The sequence below is a fragment of the Vombatus ursinus genome, unplaced genomic scaffold (assembly GCF_900497805.2).
Source record: "Vombatus ursinus unplaced genomic scaffold, bare-nosed wombat genome assembly UNPS02009173.1, whole genome shotgun sequence".
Classification (NCBI taxonomy): domain Eukaryota; kingdom Metazoa; phylum Chordata; class Mammalia; order Diprotodontia; family Vombatidae; genus Vombatus; species Vombatus ursinus.
In genome coordinates this window covers 7,061,706-7,081,465 of record NW_020948951.1, presented here as the reverse complement: position 1 = coordinate 7,081,465, position 19,760 = coordinate 7,061,706, and the positions used below count along the sequence as shown (strand labels likewise).

Genomic DNA, 19,760 nt, shown 5'->3' with positions numbered 1-19,760 from the left:
CCATTTGTCCAGGGCCCGGATCATCATATGGATTCATGCTCTGTGGCCAAATGACTTTTCACTAACTCATAGTATGGAACTGTTAGATATAAAAGACGAAGGGGTTTAATCCTAATTCTGTGTACTTTTAAATATTTTGATAACTGTATTTCATTATAATTGATTTCTTTTATAATTTCTTTTCTATTTTATTTTATTCATTTAAAAATATTATTCTGAGATGGTATTCATAGGATTCACCAGATTACCAAAGGGCTTCATGATTTGGGGGGGGGGGGAGATTAAGAAAGAACCCAAGTCTGAGAACATCATCCCCAACATTTCCCAAATTGACGGTGATGTTTGTTTGAGACTGTAGTGCCCTTTGTACCTTGGCTAAAATAAAATAGATTTTTAAAATTAAAAAAAAATTATTTATTTTTAGTTTTCAACATTCACTTTTATAAGATTTTGAGTTCTAAATTTTCTCCCCCTCTCTTTCTTCCCACCTCCCCACAAAGGCATGCAGTCTGATAGAGACTATACATGTACAATCATATTAAACATTTCCACATTAGTAATGTTGTAAAGAATTAGAACCAAAGGGAAAAACTATGAGAAAGAAAAAAAGAGAGAAAATAGTGTGAATAGAGTAGATTTTTTAAAAAAAAGACTTTTTTTTTTGGCCATTTTGTTAAAAAGTGTTTTCCTAAATTATTCAGCATCATGAACTTCAGTGGATCTGTGCACTATGGCCATTCTCCCTGTCTCCTTTCCACTAGAATCAGGAGTGAGGAATCTGTGGCCTTTGGGATTTGTTCTGTGAAGTTTCAGTTCAGTCTAGGGGTTGCACTTGAAGACATAGAGGGCCACATGTGTCCTTGAGGTTACAGGTTCCCCACCCCTTTGGACTAGATTCTGGTCTTGCACCTGAGACCTTGGGCTCTGACAGGTGACCTTTGCCTTATCTTGCTAGGAATCAGGCCTCCATTGCCAAACTATGTTGCTGCTTGCATTAAGCTTCCTTTTCCCTTCTGGTTCCCTTTTATGTGTTGTCTTCCTCTATTGGAATGTAAACTTGAGAGTAGAAAGTCTTACTTGTTTCTTTCTCAGTGCTTAGCACAGTTCCTTGCATATAGTACTACTTAATAAATACTTTTTTCATTCATTCATCAACGTGGGTATATGTATAAATTGTAATCCAAACAGATTTTCTCATTCTGTGTGACTCTTTTTATCTATGTTTTACCATAATTCCTTCATAGAAGATCTATCCAAAGTGTTAAGTCCTTTATCATAATGTGTGTACTAGCTTTGGTCCCAAAGTCAGATGGTGAAGTACTTCCCCAATCTCTATTAAAAAGTGGTGGACTGTATGTATTAGATTGATTTTGCTGTTTTTCTTTGTTAGAAGGTGGTGTTCTTTAGTGAGGAGATTGTATCAGGAAATGACTAATATAAAAAGCAAAATAACAAGACATCAGTAAAATTAATTTAAAAAAAAATGTGAGTACAAATGCAGCATCTGGTTGTCTATCTCTTATCCTTGCTTTTTTTTTTTTTCTCCTTATCATGAGCATTTAGCACAAGGTCTGGCACATGCTAAGTACTTAAATAAACACTTATTGATGATCTCTGATTCTTGATAAATAACCAATCTACTTCCTTTTCTAGTTGTATATATCTACGATGATAATCTTTCACGCTGTATCTTTTGGACAATTCTTTATTGGTAATATGCTTCAGACTACTCATACCTAGTATTCTTTTTTCCATTATCTTTTGGGTCATTTGAAATTTTGATGCTTTGGTTTAATAAATTGCACGTTGATAGTGGGCAATATTTATTTGAAATAAACAATAGTAAATTCATTAATATCTGAACAGTAGTGATTTGACATTTTTGGGACCCAGTGTGGACCTCTTTTGTTTCAGAGGCACTAGGGTCTGTGCCCAGAAGGAAGGAGCATAAAGAAGTTACCTAAGGGGTAGCTAGGTGGCACAGTGGATAGAGCTCTGGCTTTGGAGTCAGGAGTACCTGAATTCTGATGCGGCCTCAGACATTTGACAGTTACTAGCTGTGTGACCCTGGGCAAGTCACTTAACCCGGATTGCCTCACCAAAAAGAAAATAAAAAGAAGTTGCCTAGCAAAATAGCACCTTTAGTCTTAGAGACGATGATAATAATAGCCCACATTTTCATAGTGCTTTAAACTTAATAAAATGTTTTCCACAAGAAGACTGAGATAGGTAATACAATATTACTACTGCCGTTTTAGGGATAAGGAAACATACTCAGAGGAAATGTGATATACCTATGGTCAATTGACTAGTAAGTGTCAAAGCTGGGATTCAAACCCAAGTCTCTCTGGATACCAAGTCATATGTTCTTTCCATTAAACTATGCCTTTTTCAGAAAAGTAGAGTAATCTCTGCAGCCTTTTCTTAAAGTTGTATAGTGTTTGGATCATCCTTGGTCTCACCTCAGTTTTCCAAAGTATTCAATCATCTTAAAATAAATTCTAAGCATAGTTTACAACAGTGTTAAATTTTTTGATGCCTTTTTTTTTTCCACTAGTCATTTTCCTCTCCCCCCCTGCAAGACCTACACACCCACATACCCACCCACCCACCTACCTATAGGATAAAGAAAAAGTTAAGCAAAACCAATACACAGAGACTGTATATGACTGTTTGTATAATATTAAGTTCTGATAGTCTTCCACCTCTACTGAAAGGTAGGAATGTGTTTCATCATCTGCCTCTTGGGACCAAGATTGGTCATTGCTTTTAATCTGAGATCAGTTGCCTTTTAGTGTTATTTTCCTTTACGTTGCTGTAGCAATTATGCATATTGTTTTTCTGGTTCTTTTTTCCTTTCTTTCCAAGTCTTCCTATGTTCTGATTTCCTTATTATCAATTCCCATGAATCCACCTGTCTTCTAAACTGATCTGCTTCATTGAGGCTACCATTATCCCTTTAATTACTTATGTTCAAAACCTTGATGTCTTTAATTTCTCATTCTCACTCATCTCACATATTCCAGTCGATTGAAAAAGTCTTGGGATTTTTATCTCTGCAACATGTCTCACATATGTCTCACATCATTCCCTTCTCTTCACCTGTACAACCAGTGCCCTATTTCAGGAACTTATCACACTTTTCTTGGAGTATTTTGCAGCAATCCTGTGGTTGGTCTCCTTGCCTTAAATGTCTTCTCACTCCATTCTATCCTACACACAGATAGCAAAGTGATTTTCTTTTTTTGTTTGTTTTTTTGTTTTGTTTTTTTGCTAGGCAGTGGGTTTAAGTGACTTGCCCAGGTCACACAGCTAGTAAGTGTCAAGTGTCTGAGACCGCATTTGAACCCAGGTCCTCCTGACTCCAGGGGCAAAGTGATTTTCTTAAAGCACAAGTCAGTCCTCTATTCCGATAATGCCATGTTTACCTTTAGAATCAAATATAAACTTCTTCTTGGCATTTAAGACCCTACACTATCTGGCCTTTCTATCTACCTTTCTAGTTGTCTTATACCTTATTGCCTTCCACACATACTATGGTCTGGCCAAAATGCCTGTCTTACTCATGGTACTATGTAAGTCCTGTTACTGTGCCTTTGCATTGACTATCCCCCATACCTGGTATATACTCCTTCCTCATCTCTACCTCTAGTTTCCTTCAAGGCTCAGCTCAGGTGTTAGCTTCTTCTTGAAGTCTTTCCTGATTCTCCTAGCTGCTAGTGCCTTTCCTTAAAAATACCTTGTTTCTATTTTATATATGCTTTTATATATATATATATATATAATATAATATAATTTTTTTTTCTCCTGGCTAGGTTGTAAAGTCCTCAAATGGCAGGGACTATTTTAACTTTTGTCTTTGTATCCCCAGCTAGCTTCCAAGTTAGTGTTTAATAAATACTTGTCAATTGAGATTGATAGACATTAGTTGAAATCTTAGAGTTGTTTTAATTTATATTTCATTTATTAATGATCTCAAATTTTTTCCATGTGGTTTTGGTGCTTTAAGATTCAGCAAAGTACTTTTGACTTAGTATTACAAGTAAATTAGGGTTTAAAATCAGGTCTTGTCAGAGTCCAATTTCAGGGCTCTTTCCCTGCCACACTGCTGTTCCTGCTAATTTCTGCTGATTTCATAATGTTAAACCAATTGAGGGGACTTTAGGCCCAAGATTTTAATAAAATTTATTACATTTTTTCATACAGTAAAGACACTAGTTTCTCCTAAGGTCACCTGAGCTAACTGTAAGAGCTGAATGCTTTAAGTTTCTCATTCCAGTTCTAATATAGAACACGAAAGGACATTTGGTATATATCTCGCCTAGTGGACAAATGGACAATAGCTCACATTTATAAAACATTTAAATTGACAAAATGCTTTCTTTACAATGACCCTGTGAAGAGGATGATACAAATATTATTCATATTTTACAAAGAAAGCCTCCCCTACAGCTTTATATCCTATCTCTTACACTGTTGGATACTAGAGTACTTTGATTTCTATATTTAATCAGTATAAGTGATACAGCTCCATAACAATCTAATTCTGATGTGTTGTCATCCTGCCATAAATGTGACTTATCCCTTCTTAAGTCTCTCACCACTCTTTTCCTTTACAATGTTGTAAACATTTTATAAATTATTTTCTTGTTTACAGTCATTTTTTTCTTCATCAGTTGATACAAAGTTCTGCCAGGTCTCTTAGAATTTGTTCTTTTTGTCATTTTATACCATAAAGTAACAATATCGCATTACATTTATATACCATGATTTGTTCAGCCATTTCCCAGTTGATGGACACCTACTTTGTTTCCAGTTCTTTGCTACAACAAAAAGTGCTGCTATAAATATTTTTGCACTACATATGGATCCTTTCCATCTGTCTTTGATCTCTTTGGATATATACCCAGTAGTGGTGTCACTGGGTCAAAGGGTATATACTTAGTGAATTTTTAAGTATAGTTCCAAATTGCTTTCCAAAATAGGTAGATCAGTTCTCAGTTCAGCAGTGTGTTTAGTGGCTTCATCCATCCAAAAAACACTCCAACTCTTGTCATCTTTTTTTTCACATCTTTGCCAGTCATATTCTGTGGATAAGGTAGAATCTCAGAATTGTTGTAATTTGCATTTTTATTAGAGATTTGGAGAATTTTTTCATACAGTTGTTGATAGCTTGCATTTCTTTTTTTGAAAAGTATCAGTTCATAGTCTTTGAATATTTATTGGAGAATGCTTCTTGTTCTCCTTTCCTGTCCTAACTTGTTTATGATAGAATTTTTTTGTATATCTGTTGTGTATGCATTTGGAGTTTCTTGGTGATATTTGATGTGAGATGGTTGGTTTAAACCCTAGTTCTGTCAGACTGCTTTCTAATTTTTCCTTCAGTTTTTATAGAATAGTGATTTCTTACTACTCTAGTATTTGGAATACTTGGGGTTGTTAAATACTAGGTTACTATTTGAGTTATCTCTGGATCTTGTGTACCTAACCAGTTCCACTGATGACCTTTTTTAATGTTTAATCCATGCCAAATAGTTTTGATGATCACTGTATTGTATAGTTTGAGATCTTACGTTACATTACTAGGCTCTCTTTTTTTCCCACTTTTTTCATTTCCTATGAAATTCTTGATCTTTTGTTCCTCCAGAAGACTTGTTTTTTTTTTCTAGTTCTATAAAGTAACTTTTTTGTAGTTTGATATGGCACTGAATCTGTAAATTAGTTAATATAATATTAATTTTTGTATTACTGTATTAATTAACATTTGATTTAATATTATATTGATTTTTAATATATTGACATGACCCAGCCCTGAATAGTTATTATTTTGCCAATTGTTTGTTTTCCTTTGTTTTTGTATTGGTTTCATGTAATTGCTATGTGTGCCTTGGTATTCCCAGATATTTTATACATATTATATTTATTTGGAAAGGAATTTCTTTTTCTTTCTCTTCTTCCTGGGTTTTGTTGGTTTATTTTAATTTTGCTGCTTTGCTGGTTATTGTTTCATATAATTTTATAGTTGAATTTCTAGGGTTCTCTAAAAAAACTCAATATATTATCTTCAAAAAGTAAGCAAGGATTTATTAAGCATTTAATATGTACCAGGCATTGTGCTAGGCATACAAAGAAAGGAAAAAACCCCACCAACCCCCCTCCCTGCCCAAAAAAAATCTAGTCCCTGTGTTCAAGGAGCATAGATTTCAATGTAGGAGACAACATTTAAATAACTAGGTACATAGTAAATATTTACGAATGAAAGAAGGTAAGCTCAGAATGTATTCGCTCTGTGTGTGTATATATGTGTATAGATGGGCAGCCATGGGAAGCTCCTGCAGAAGCTAAGATTCCAGATAAGCTTTAAAGGAAGCTAGAGAAACTAGGAACCAGAGGAAGAGGACAAAGCATTCTGGGCTGGAAGGACATTCAGTGCCAAAGCATAGTCAGGAGATGGAGTGTTGGGTTGGAGGAACAATAAGAAGGTGGTTGGTTTCTAGAATACATGGAGGGAAGTAAAGTGAAGGAAGATTGGAAAGTCAGGAAGGGGCCTGATGAGAGAAAGCTTTAAATGTCTGACAGGAATTTATATTTGATCATGAAGGTCAGAGGGAGCTATTGGAGTTTAGGGGATGGGGTTGACGTGGTCAAACCCCAACTTGAGGAAAATCACATTAGTAGTCGAATGGTTGGATGGATTGGAACTAGGAGAGACTTCAGGCAGGGAGACCAACCAAAAGGCTATTGTAATACTCGAAGCAGAAAGTGATGACAGCTTGAATTAGGGTGGTGTTTGTGTAAGTGGAAAGAAGGGAGAGATATGAAGATTGTCAACATATTAGATATGTAGAGCGAGTAAGAGTGAGGAGGTAAGGATGACAGTGAGTTTTCAGGTCTGGTTCATTGAGAGAATGGTGGTACTCTTGACAATAATAAGGAAGATTGGAAAAGGGGAAGGTTTTGAGGTGAAGGGGAAGATGATGAGTTCTGTTTTGGATGCATGAATTTGAAATGCCCACTGGATATCCATTTCAAAATGTCCAGGAGACAGTTGTTAATGAGAAAGGAGAGAGTTTTGGGCTAGATAAATAGATGTGAGAAACATCAGCCTAAAGATGGTAATTTAATCAATGGGAACTGATGAGATCATCAAATTAAATAATACAGAAAAGAGGAGAGGGCTCAGTGTAGATACTCGAACTCTGTGTGGGTGTGATCTGGGGAAGGATCCAACAGAGGAGAGGAAGACTAGTGAGACAGCAGGAGAACTAGGAGAGAACTGTTATAAAAACCTAAAAAGGAGGAAAGTATCTAGAAGGATAAGGGGACAACAATGTCAAAGACTGCAGATGTGAAGAAGGATAAGGCTTGAGAAAAGGCCATGAGATTTGGCAGTTAAGAGAGACATCATTGGCAACTTTGGAGTGAGCAGTTTCAGTTGAAAGCTGAGGTCAGAAGCCAAATTGCAGTAATTTTAGAATTGAGAGAGATGAGAGGACATGGACGCATCAGGTATAGGTGACTTTTCTCAAGGAATTTAGCCATGAAGGGAAGGAGAGATATAGCATGATACATAGTAGGAATGGGTGGATTAAGTGAGAGTTATTTGTTTTGTTTTTGTTTTTTAATGGAAACATATATAGAGAAATGATTGAAATTAAAAGCAATTTCCCAATAGATAAGCGATCAAAGAATATGAGCAGGAAGTTTTCAGAGGAAGAAATCCAAGCTGTCAATAATTATAAGAAAAAAATTCTTTAAATCACTAATAATTAGAGACAGTAAATGAAAACAAATTCAGGGTCCCACCTCACACCCATCAGATTGGCAAAGCTGACAAAAAATAAAAATACCAGATACTGGAGAAGCTGTAGGAAAACAAGTACATTATTTCAGTTGGTAAAGCTGAAAATTTGGAACTAAGGCCCTCCCCCCCAAAATTAAACTGCATACCTTTTTACCCAGGGATATGACTACTAGATCTATACCACCAAAGAGATAAAAGAAAGAGGAAAGCACTTTTATGTACAAAAAATACTTGTAGTAGCTCTTTTTGTGGTAGCGAAGAACTGAAAACTAGGGAGTTATCTATCAGTTGGAGAATGACTGAACAAGTTATGGTCTATGACTGTTGTGTAATACTGTAATGTTATGAGAAATTATGGAGACAATTTCAGAGAAACTTTGGAAGACTGTATAAACTGATACAGAATCAAGCATCAATCAAGAGAAAAGTTTATATAATAACAGCATTGGTTAAAGACAAACAACTTTGAAAGGCATAAGAATACTCACCATTCAATGATTAGCCTCTATTCCAGAGGACCTATTATGAAACATGCTACCCACCTCCTAACAGAGGTGATGGGTGAGTGCAAATTGAGACCTTTTTTTTTTGGACATGGCCAGTAAGATTGAGGTAAAAGCAAGGATGTCCAATATCATAGCTATTATTTGATACAATTCCAGATAGTTCTAGAAATGCTAGCTACAGCAATAAGACAAAAAAAAAAAGAAATTGAGGGAATAGGCCTGGTCAAAGAAGAAACAAAATTATTACCAGTCATAATCTTTTATCATTCTGTCTTTCCTTTTGCCTTACTACCTTCAATCCTGTTCTTCATGCTCACTATGATTTTGATAGGATCCCTTCTTTCCTATTCTGACTTTTTCTTCCCCCTTAAATCCCATTCTCTTTGCTTCTACTTATTTCCCTGTTGAGTTGTATAGAATCACTGAATTAAAAGTTAGAAAGGACCTTAGTGTCCATCTACTGCAACCCATACATGAAAGAAATCTCTACTGTAACAGACCCGTCAAGTATGTTATCTAGCCTTTGCTTGAAGACCTCTGAGGAGGGGGAGGGAACCCACTACCTTTCTAGGCAGCGTATTCCACTTTGGGACAGTTCTAAATTTTATGAAACTTCTTGACATCGAGCTTACATTTGTGTTTTCTGCAATTTCTAACAACTGCTTCTGAGACATTCGTTCACATACTGAAGAGAGGTATCCTGTCCCTCTTTAATCTTCTCTTCATCAGGCTAAACCTGCCCAATTTCTTCAGACAGTCCTCATATGACATGGACTTGAGGCACTTCATTATTCTGGTTGCTCTCCTCTAGATACTCTATAATTTACCAATATCTTTCATAACATTCTTCATAGTATAGCTGTCTTCTAATGTATTAATGTATTTAAATTTATTCAGCTATGCCACAATCATTGGACAGGATAATATTTTGCTGTTAAAAATAAAGCTACTCTCGTTTTTGTAATACCAGTGAACTAGAAACATAGTAGATATTCATCAGTTGGAGAATTACTACACAAATCGTGGTACCTAAAGGTAATAGGATAATACTTTGCCATAAGAAACAGTGCACATCTTGGCAAATGGTGTAAGATACTGATCTATGCCCAGTTTTTGCCATGCTGCTTTCCAGTTTTCCCAACAATTTTTACCAAATGAATTCTTATCCCAAAATCTTAAGTCTTTACACTTGTCAAATACAAGGTTATTATGTTTATTTACTGCTGTAAATTGTATGTCTACTTTATTCTGTTGATCTACCTTTAAGGTCAAAAATGAATACTTAACCTAGATATAAAGAGAGGTTTCACAAGAAAATTAGAAGAACGTGGAACATATTATTTATCAGGCTTATGGATAGGTAAACAATTTATGAATAAAGAAGAAATAGAGAGTATAGGGAGGTGTAAAATGGATAATTTCAGTTACATTAAATTAGAAAGGTTTTGTACAAATAAAACAAATGTAGCCAAGATCAGAAGGAAAGCAGAATATTAGGGGGGGGAAATTTATAGATAATTTATCAAATAAAAGTCTCATATCTAAAATATATAAAGAACTTTCTCAAATCTACAAGAATACGAGTCATTCCCTAATTGATAAATGATCAAAGGATATGAACAGGCAGTTTTTCAGTGAAGAAATCAAAATAATTTATACTCATGTGAAAAAATGCTCTAAATCATTGATTAGAGAAATGCAAATTAAAACAACCTTGAGATATCATTTTATACCTACTAGATTGCCTGAAATGATGGAAGGGGAAAGTGACAAATGTTGGAGGGGATGTAGAAAAATTGGGACACTAATTCGTTATTGGTGGAATTGTGAAATGATCCACCCATTTTGGAGAGCAATCTGGAATTATGCCCCAGGAGTTATTAAACTGCCTCTACTCTTTGACTTAGCAATACCACTATTTGATCTATTTCCAGAGATGAACCTATATTTTCTAAAATGTTTATAGCAGCTTTCTTTGTGGTGGCAAAGAACTGGACATTGCAGGAATGCCTATCAATTGGGGAATGGCTGAGCAAGTTGTAGTATATGATTGTAATATAAATACTACTGTGCTATAACAAATGATGAGATCAGTGATCTCAGGAAAACGTGGAAAGACTTGCATAAAATAATGAAGAGCAAATGAGCAGAACTAAGAGAACATTATATACAGTAATAGCAATATTATTTTAAGAATGACTCTGAGTGAATATGTTGTTTTGACTATTATGAATACTCAAATTAACTATAAAGGACATATGAAGAAAGATACTATCTGCATCCAGAGAAAGAACTGATAAATAGAAGTATGTATCAAATAATTTTACATATATACCCATTTGTGTCTAATGGTAGCCATCTCTAGGAAGGGGGGCAGGGAGAAAGAAAAGGGAAAAAAAGAAATTTACATGATAATTTTGTTGTATATTTAAAAGGAATAACAAGTAGTGGATAGTAGATTTGCAGTTTCATGTGCAATCATCTTTTTCATTGTACTATTTTATGGAAATGCTTGTTTTATTCCATAAATTAAAAATAAAGTAAATTTCAAAAAGAAACATTGCATATGATAAATGCAGAGAAATCTGCATTATGAACTAATGCAAAATGAGGTGAGTTGAACTGAGAAACAATGTACAGAATGACTGCAACAATAAAAATTCAGCATTTATTAAGTGCCTTCTATGTTCTAGACATTGTTATAGGCTCTGGTTATACAAATACAAAAAAGAAAAAAAGAAACAACCCTTCCTACCAAATGGCAGAATGTTGAGAAGACACTTTGTAGTCAATCAAGGAACAAAAAACAGTTTGGTATAATAGAAAAAGGACTAAGTTTGTAGTCAGAGAGCACAAGTTTTGGAGAGATGGCACCAGTAGCCGAGGGGATCGGAAAAGGCTTCAACTGCAGGTGGTATTCAAACTTCCCCTTGAAGAAAAGGACTTTGAGGTGGAGATGAGGAGCTAGTGCATTCCAGGCATGGGGGATAGATAGACAGTGCAAAGGGAGGCAGGAGATGTAGTAGCTGTGTGAAGAACAGAAATAAGGTCAGTTTGGCCGAATCACAAAGTGTGGGAGAGGGAGTATTAATGTCCAATGAAGTTGGAAAAAACAACAGAAAAAGAAATTGAACGCGGTAATTATAATGATCAAGCTGGGCCTCAGAAAGAAGTGAGAAAGTATACCTCTGTCCTTCTGTGTAGAAATGGGTGGCTATGAATGTGGAATATTGCATATACTGTTAGATTCTATTGATGTGTTGGTTAGTTTTGCTGAACTGTTTTTTCATTCTTTTTGTATTTTTCTATTTATTTTATTCTTTGTTAAGAAGGATAACCCCCTGGGGGGTATATTTGTGGATTAAGGTAAACATAAAAACAAAAGAGAAATCAAATTTAAAAAAAATCTCCAAATGAATATTTTTGTGTATGTTAGGGTCGAATCTTGTGGTTTTAAAGATATTATCTCTTTTATTTTAGGTACCTCGGAAGTTCATCAAAAGTTCGGCAGAGAAGGGAAAGATGAGATTACAAAGAGTAAGACATTTTCACTGAAATAGAAAATTAACCTGCTGTGCTTTTGCATTAAATAGTAAGCAAAGCTCCTCCTTGCACTCCCATTGGCCCAGTTTTTACCTGCTTATTTTCTGGTTTCCTAATTTGTTTGTATTTCTTGAATCCTGTATCAGTATAAATAACTGGGCTTTTGTGGCTTGTGAGTTGTCATTGCGCTTTGCTAAATCTTGCATTTTTGCCAAGTTTTTATTCTAAACAAGCACACAGCTTTATATTCCTTCTAAAAGTGATAGCCCTTTTTTTCCACAGTACATGTCATTGTACTGTTGTTCTTGCCAGCTAATAAAAATAAAATTAGGTATATAATTTCCCTAAAAAAGCCTTTTACTGATGATTATCATAGTAAAACTTCATTATAAGGAGCCCTGATTCAATTATCCTACAGGTTACATCTTGTTGCCTGACTACAAGGTGATGGATTGTTCTACGTTCTCATTTGTATGGAGTGTTGTAGCTAAGGCAGATGTTATCCATGATTCCTGACACCATTGTTGTCATAGGATCCTCTTGCATTTGCTACTGATAAAAAGTGGCTTTGTGTTGTCAATTTCATGTGTTTTCTATACCTGTCTGAACTGATTTCAATTTTCATTTATCAAACCTCAGTAGATCTTTTGGGATTTTGGAATTTAGCACACATGAAAAAATTAAACATAAGACTACTGCTGTGTATGTTGTCAGTAATCTGTAGTATTCAGAAGGTAATATGTTTTAAAGCTAGAAGGGATCTTAGAAATAATCTCATACAATCACTTTCTTTTACTAGTAACAAAACTGAAGCCTAAAGAAGTTTGACTTTCCTAAGGTCACACAGGTAACAGCACAGCAAAAATTTGAACTCAGGTTCTCCAACTACAAAATCTAGTCCCCTTTTAATTTTAACACACTTTTTTTGTTTCCATAGATAACTACAAATACTCTTCTCAGCAATCTGCTGCTAAATCTAGATTAATTAATGTTTGCTAAGTGTCCCTATGTATATCAGAGACAAAAAGTCTCAGTATTTGGCATGTCTGTCTATAACTTCACAGATACACCTGTGGGGAGGTGTCCGTTTTGCAGATGCTAGTGGAACCTATGGCAGAGTGGACAGAAGTGTAGCAAGATACAGTTTGAAATATAGTATTTAGAACTAAAAGTACAACATGATCAAATGCTTGACTAAATACTAATATATTAAGCCCCTAACATACAATATTTTAACAGTTTTGAAACCTTTTATTTGTGTAGGGACTAGTTCAATGAGAATTATGTACAGTGCTGTGCCCCAAAATAATTTGCAGTCACTTTCATTCAGGATGCTTGATAGCTCACTAGATCAACTCTTATACCAGTTGTGGGAAAGAATGTTGAAAGGTTTCCTAATTTTAGTGATACGATAATAGGGGAAAACATTTAGGTACTCTCAGTCACTCGGGTATTAACCAGTAAAGGCTGGGCTGGATGCTTGATGCAGAAGCTAGATACTGCATGACTTTTTTGCATTATCCTCACACATATTAGCAGGAGAATGTTCTTGAGTTCTACTGTTTGGAATTTCTGGCAGGGGAAGGAGGCTTTGGGTGCAGAAACTGTGATGTGTAGAAGGTAGTATGGGTATTTTTTTCAGAAAGTTTTTTGTGCTCCAGCCTGGCTCAGTTAGAGTATTCTCATAAAAGGCAGCTTGGTTCTAGCTGAGTGTTTGCTTCTTCTTCAGGGGTTCTTAATCTGGGATCCATGAATTTGTTTTTAAAAAAATATTTTGACGACTATTAAATATAATTGTTTTCCTTTGTAATCTTAAGTCTTTTATTTTATGCATTTAAAAACATTATGAGAAGGCATCTCTAGACTTCTCCAGTCTATAGAATGCCAGATTGGGGGGGGAGTCTATGATACAAACAGGATTAAGAACTCCATTGGAATTAATTCTAGCTATTGATTGTTTACATGATTAAAAGCAGTGTGGTGTAGTGAAAACATACTGGATATAGAGTTAGAAGACCAGGGGCTAAATTCCAGCCATGCTGTTCTACAGGATCTTAGACAAGTCTGTCTAACTTCTCTGGGCCTCCATTTCCTTATTTGTAAAATGGATGAAATTATCTCTTCTAAGACAACATCTGTCTCTTTATTTTGATCCTGTTAGCTTATGGACCACACAAATTTAGTTTCCAATTAAATGTGTTTCTGACAACCAAAGTTAAGTAGTTAAGAGAAAGAATTGTTTCTCCTATTTTATAGATGAGGAAGCTCAATTGCAAAATTATTTATTACAGAGGCATGACTAGTAAGTGGTAGAGCAAATCTTGATTTTCTGAGTCTTAAGTCCAGTATGCTTAGCACTAATACAGAAATAAAGTAAACACTTTACCTATTTACTGTAGAACTTGCTGTGCTCTCAGAAACTTGGAAGTTTTCTCTTTTTCCTTTTTTTCTTAATTTAACTGTTAACACTTTTCACAATCTAAGAAATGTTTTTTAAGATGGTGGTGTTGCATTCCCTCCAGCATTTGTCATTTTCCTTTTCTGTCACATTAGCCAATCTGGTAAGTGAGATGGTACCTCAGAATTGTTTTAATTTGCATTTCTCTAATAAGTAGTGATTTAGAGCATTTTTTCATCTGACTATTGATAGCTTTGATTTCTCTGAAAACTGCCTGTTTCCTTTGACCATTTATCAATTGGGTATGGAGGGAGGAATTTAAAGGTGAAGAGATCCTATGGAAATAGGGCTTCCTTAAAATAACATAAGCAAAAATAACTTAAGAAACAATATCTTTAAAGAGGTTGAATTTTTTAAAAATCACAATTCAGAAAAAGGTCATATTAGAGACAAGGATAAAAAGATTAACCTAACTCATACCTTTACATATGAATTGATTAAATAATCTAATAAAACAAAAGAGTTACAAATTGAATAAGAAAACAGAACCCCAAAAATAAAGTGTTGTGGTTAAAAAAAAAAGATGATGGTGTTGGTAGTCTCTTTTTATGTATTTCATAACTTATTTCTGATGTTTTAAAGCATTAAAAAAAAAATCCCAACAGAGTCCTGTCTTCCCTCTACTCTAAAGAAAGTACAGTAAATACTGCTTTCCAGACTCTGGAAAATACCCAGGAGGAGAGCCAAGGTTTTCAAAAACCATTCTAGTGTATTAATAACTCTTAATTTTCTGCCCTTTAGTGCTTTTGACACAATAATTCTGTGAGTTCGTAGATTGTTATGCTCATTTTACAGCTAAAGAAGTTGAGGCACATAAAAGGGAAGTTATTCGTCCATGAATATACCTTGAGTTCTTTAAACCCAAACCAAAGGAGGTAGAGTACTTCATGGTACTTCCTTAGTGGGATGGCCTGACCAGGAAAAGTGTTGATGGCCTAATTTTTTAAAGGGTCCCCATTTTACTAATGTATCTTAATTGAAAGAGTGAAAAGCAGAACCATATGCAATATTATTTTAGATCTGCTTTCAAAATGGTAGTGGTGGGGTTGTCTCTGTCTGTGTGTCAGGATGTCAGTGGAAGAAGAGTCTTTTTCTCAGACACTTACTAACTTTTCCTTGCCTCTATTAAAACACTTTTGGCCTTTGGGTTTTCACTTCGTATCTTTTTTCCTGACGTCTGAAGCTCACCTGTTGAATTGTCATTTGGCTGCAGGATAAGGAACGTTTGGACAAGCAGCTAAAGTTACAGGCAGAAAAGGAAGAAAAGGAGAAGCTGAAAGAAGAGGCCAAGCGAGCCAAGGAGGAAGCCAAGAAGAAGAAAGAGGAAGAGAAAGAACTGAAGGAGAAGGAAAGGCGAGAGAAGAGGGAGAAAGATGAAAAAGAGAAGGCAGAAAAGCTGAGACTCAAAGAAGAAAAAAGGAAGGAGAGACAGGAGGCGCTCGAGTAGGTGGTAGTCTTCCCTCTGATACTAGACTGACAGGAGCTGATTTCCATATTCTTTATGTTTTAAATTCTGTGATGTCTGCTGTTTGGATATATCTATTACCCTAGGATTAAGAAGGCAAACCTAGATTGGTCTCGTTTACAGGCTTTCCTCTTCTTTTCTTTGGGATATAAATTGAGTTTTCATTTGTGAATGGGCTGAAAAGAAGTGTCATGTTCCTCTGGGCTCTGTTCCCCTCCATCCAGGCAAGGCTGTTGTCTTTGGCTTCGGGAAATGTCTTTGGTCATTCTGACCACCTTGCTTGTAAAGTACTCTTTACAAGATTACAGTGTTGCCTCAGCAGATTGTGTGTCTGTTTAAAAAAAGAAATCACTTTTTTCTCATAGGGCTAAACTTGAAGAGAAAAGAAAGAAGGAAGAGGAGAAACGGTTAAAAGAGGAGGAAAAGGTAAATAATTGTTCTTAAAACTCAAGTCTACCTATGCAGCCCTAATTTCTCTACTGACCTCCAGTCTCACATCTCCAACTGCCTGTTGGACATCTTGAACTGCATATAGATACCATAACCTCAGCATGTCCAAAACAGAACTCATCTTCTTTTCCCCAAAATACTTCTCTTTAACTGACTTCTCTATTACAGTCCTCCCATTCAACCAGTCTTATAATCTAGGTGTCATCTTTGGCTCCTCTCTTGCTCTTACATGTCATACCTGGACTATTACAATAGCCTGCTAGTGGGTCTCCTTGCTGCAAGTTTTTCCCCTCTGCGGTCCATCCTCCACTCAGCTGCCAGAGTGATCTTCTTAAAGCACAGATCTTACTGTGTCACATCTCCTGTCCCCCTCAAAAACCTCCATTGGTTCTCTGTCACCTCCAGGTCCAAACATAAAATTCTCTCTTTGGCATTCGAAGCTCTTCATGACTTCTCTCCCCCACTCCCTCTTGGCCCTTCAAGTATTCTTACACTTTACTCACTCCCAGGTACTTTGCTATCCAGTGACACTGGTCTCCTTGGCTTTTCCTGACACACAACACTCCATCTCCTAACTCCAGGCATTTTCTTTGGATGTTCCCCATGTCTGAAATTCTCTCCCTCCTTATCTCTACCTCTTAAATTCCCTGGTTTCCTTCAGGTCTCAGCTAAAGTGTACAAGAAGCCTTTCCCAGTCCCCCTTAATTTTAGTACCTTCTTTTTGTGATTATTTCAAGTTTATCCTGTATATGCTTTGTTTTTACATAGTTGTTTGTATATTGCCTCCCCTGTTAGACTGTGAGCTCCTTGAGAGCAGGGATTGTCTTTTTGCTTTTTGTTGTAACCTCGGTGCTTAACACAGTGCCTGGCACATAATAGGTGCTTAATAAATGTTTATTGACTGATCTTGTATTTTCTTAGTCAATAGATGCTAATAGCATAACTATCTTGTTAGGGTCTGTGAGTTTTTTTTTTGATTTTTAAAAAAATGGTCCTTATTGACACTTACCAGCTGTGTGACTCTGGGCAAGTCACTTAACCCCAATTGCCTGGAAAAAAAGTTAGTCCTTATATTCAGAGATTGAGAACCACTTCTGTAGGCAGCAGAAAGTCACTAAAGTTTTTTGAGCAGGGGAATATGGTCAGATCTTTCATTAGAAGAATTATTTTGGTACCTGTGTGAATGGTAGAATGGATATGGGGAGACATACCACTTTATCTTGTTCCATCTTGTATTAACTACAGCGCATTAAAGCAGAGAAGGCAGAAATCACCAGGTTCTTTCAGAAACCAAAGGTCCCACAAGCCCGCAAGGTGAGAACCTTATTCTTTCAGTTTTAACTTCTTGTTTCATTAGGTTTTTTCGTTTTTAATGTGAATGGTATCTTCTGAAACAACCAGATTTTATTTCATCATTATGTGATCTCCGGCTACAGAGATTTTATTTCTCCAGTCTAGAAGATATGATCTGTTATTCATTTGTCTACTCAGAGGCAAAAGTGGCAAGCTTGTCACTTAACAAATATTTAGAATCTTAAGTAATTACTAAATTCACTGGACTGTAATAGATGCCCTACAGACATTAGAAAAGATAATTCCTACATTTAGGGGCATGTAGCTGGGGGTACAAAACTAAAGTGAAAGAAAAATAAACAGAATGAGACAATATCATTAAGCCATGTAGATGCTTAAATGTTATTGAAATTCCAATCATAGATGTATCATACATGTCTTTATTTGAATTACTACTAAAATTTGCAGTCAGATTGATGCTGAAAGAATGGTACTGAAGAGGTGTACACATTAGTAATTGATATTTATGTTTATGTGAAGAGTTCATTCAGAGGTGACTTTGTTAGGCTTTAGCATTCATTCCAAATATCTTCAGCTGTAATTTTTTCTTTTAAAAAATTTTTTTTAAAAAGGTGTTTGATATAATATATGTTACATCAGCTATTTCAATTTTAGATTTATTCTTAATTTCAGACCCTTGCTGGCTCTTGTGGGAAATTTGCTCCCTTTGAAATTAAAGAGAACATGGTCCTTGCCCCTCTCTGTCGAGTGGTTTTTGATCAAGATCTCTCTGAGCAGTTTGACCAACTTCTTAAGGACCAAAATTCTGAATTAAATTTTCTGAAAGATCTCAAGTGCCGGGAACCTCACAAATCTGGACCCACCTTGCCTTATGGCCCAAGTCCTAACACTATCAACAGGTTAGTATCTGGGGAGATAGTTGTTTGTTTTCATTTCTTATTTATGATTTTGGTGGGAGTCAGGAATCTGGGATTTTAATCACAGCTCTGCCACTACTGACAGGTTGTATGGTGTTGAGCCAGGCGTTCTATTCTTGGGTTCAGTGTCTGTCTAGCAATGGTCTTAATTTTAAATCTGTGACCCTGAGCAAGTCATTTTACTTCTTTGACCCTCATTTTTCTCATCTACAGATTGAGAGTGATGTAATTTTATTAACCAGGGATAAATTGCTTAATTTTTAGATCTCTGCTTCCTTCACTCTAAAATAAGGGGGTGTTGGCCTATGTAGTCTAGAGAGGCAGGGCATCATAGTGGGTAGATACTGTATTTGGAGTCAGGAAGCCCTAGGCTCAAATCCCACCTCAGACACTCACAAGCTGTGGAATCTTGGGCAAATCACTTAATCTCTATGGATTTTGGTTTCCTCCTCTGTAAAATGAGGACAATAATAGCACCTCCCTCACAATGTTGTCGTGGCAAGTCATTTAATCTTTCTGAGCCTAGGTTTCCTCATATGGAACCTCATGGGTTGGACTTGATGACTGGTCTCTTCCATTTCTGATTTTTTGTGATTCTATAAAAATACCTTGTGTGTTTATGGCAGAAAGGGCAGTGTTCCTTTGAGACTGTTGATCAAATGGCGTTTCTTCATCTAGGAAACACTGATAATTATAAAGCTTATGCTAGCTTGCTAGTTCACAAGTCTCTCCTAGCAGCCAGCTCGTGTTTCAAAAATCTCTAGAGAAAAGACATCTGTCTTTTATCAATTTGCTAGCATATAACTCAGCTTATTGAAAAAATTAAGTCATTCCTCTGCAGTAACTCTTCCCCCCCTCCGCTTTTTTTTTTTGTTTGTTTGTTTGTTTTCCTTATACTATATACATTTATATTTGTGTCACTTAGGGGGTTGTGCTGTACAGAAACTTAGTCTTTAGTTGTAGGTATTTGTTTTTAGAATTATTATAGTTTATTCACTTGAAAGGAGGTTCTTGCCTCTTAAGTGATGGTCAAGGCCTCTCCATAGCACCAGTTTTATATGTGATGAATTTCTCAATTCAGTCTTTCACTCAGCAGTGATGTAGTAATAGTGGAGAGTGGCAAAGTCAGTGATGTTCCTGAAAGGAAGAAATTTGGCAGGATGAAGCTCCTGCAGTTTTCTGAAAACCACCGGCCTGCATACTGGGGTACCTGGAACAAGAAGACCTCAGCCATCTGTCCACGTAACCCCTGGTCCAAAGATACTGTAAGCAGTTCCTAAAGTTGCTTGGTGTTCAGGGCGTG

The 19,760-nt window shown here is 35.9% G+C and overlaps 1 protein-coding gene across 1 annotated transcript in view; it reads left to right on the top strand.

Moving 5' to 3' along the window:
* CHAF1A (chromatin assembly factor 1 subunit A) overlaps positions 1 to 19,760 on the top strand; it is a 49,729-nt gene that overhangs the window by 16,430 nt on the left and 13,539 nt on the right. The window contains exons 4-9 of the mRNA XM_027850824.1: positions 11,791 to 11,847; positions 15,525 to 15,754; positions 16,142 to 16,202; positions 17,472 to 17,540; positions 18,213 to 18,439; positions 19,554 to 19,722. Of these exons, the coding sequence (XP_027706625.1) occupies positions 11,791 to 11,847; positions 15,525 to 15,754; positions 16,142 to 16,202; positions 17,472 to 17,540; positions 18,213 to 18,439; positions 19,554 to 19,722 (813 nt within the window). The remainder of the gene's footprint in view (positions 1 to 11,790; positions 11,848 to 15,524; positions 15,755 to 16,141; positions 16,203 to 17,471; positions 17,541 to 18,212; positions 18,440 to 19,553; positions 19,723 to 19,760) is intronic.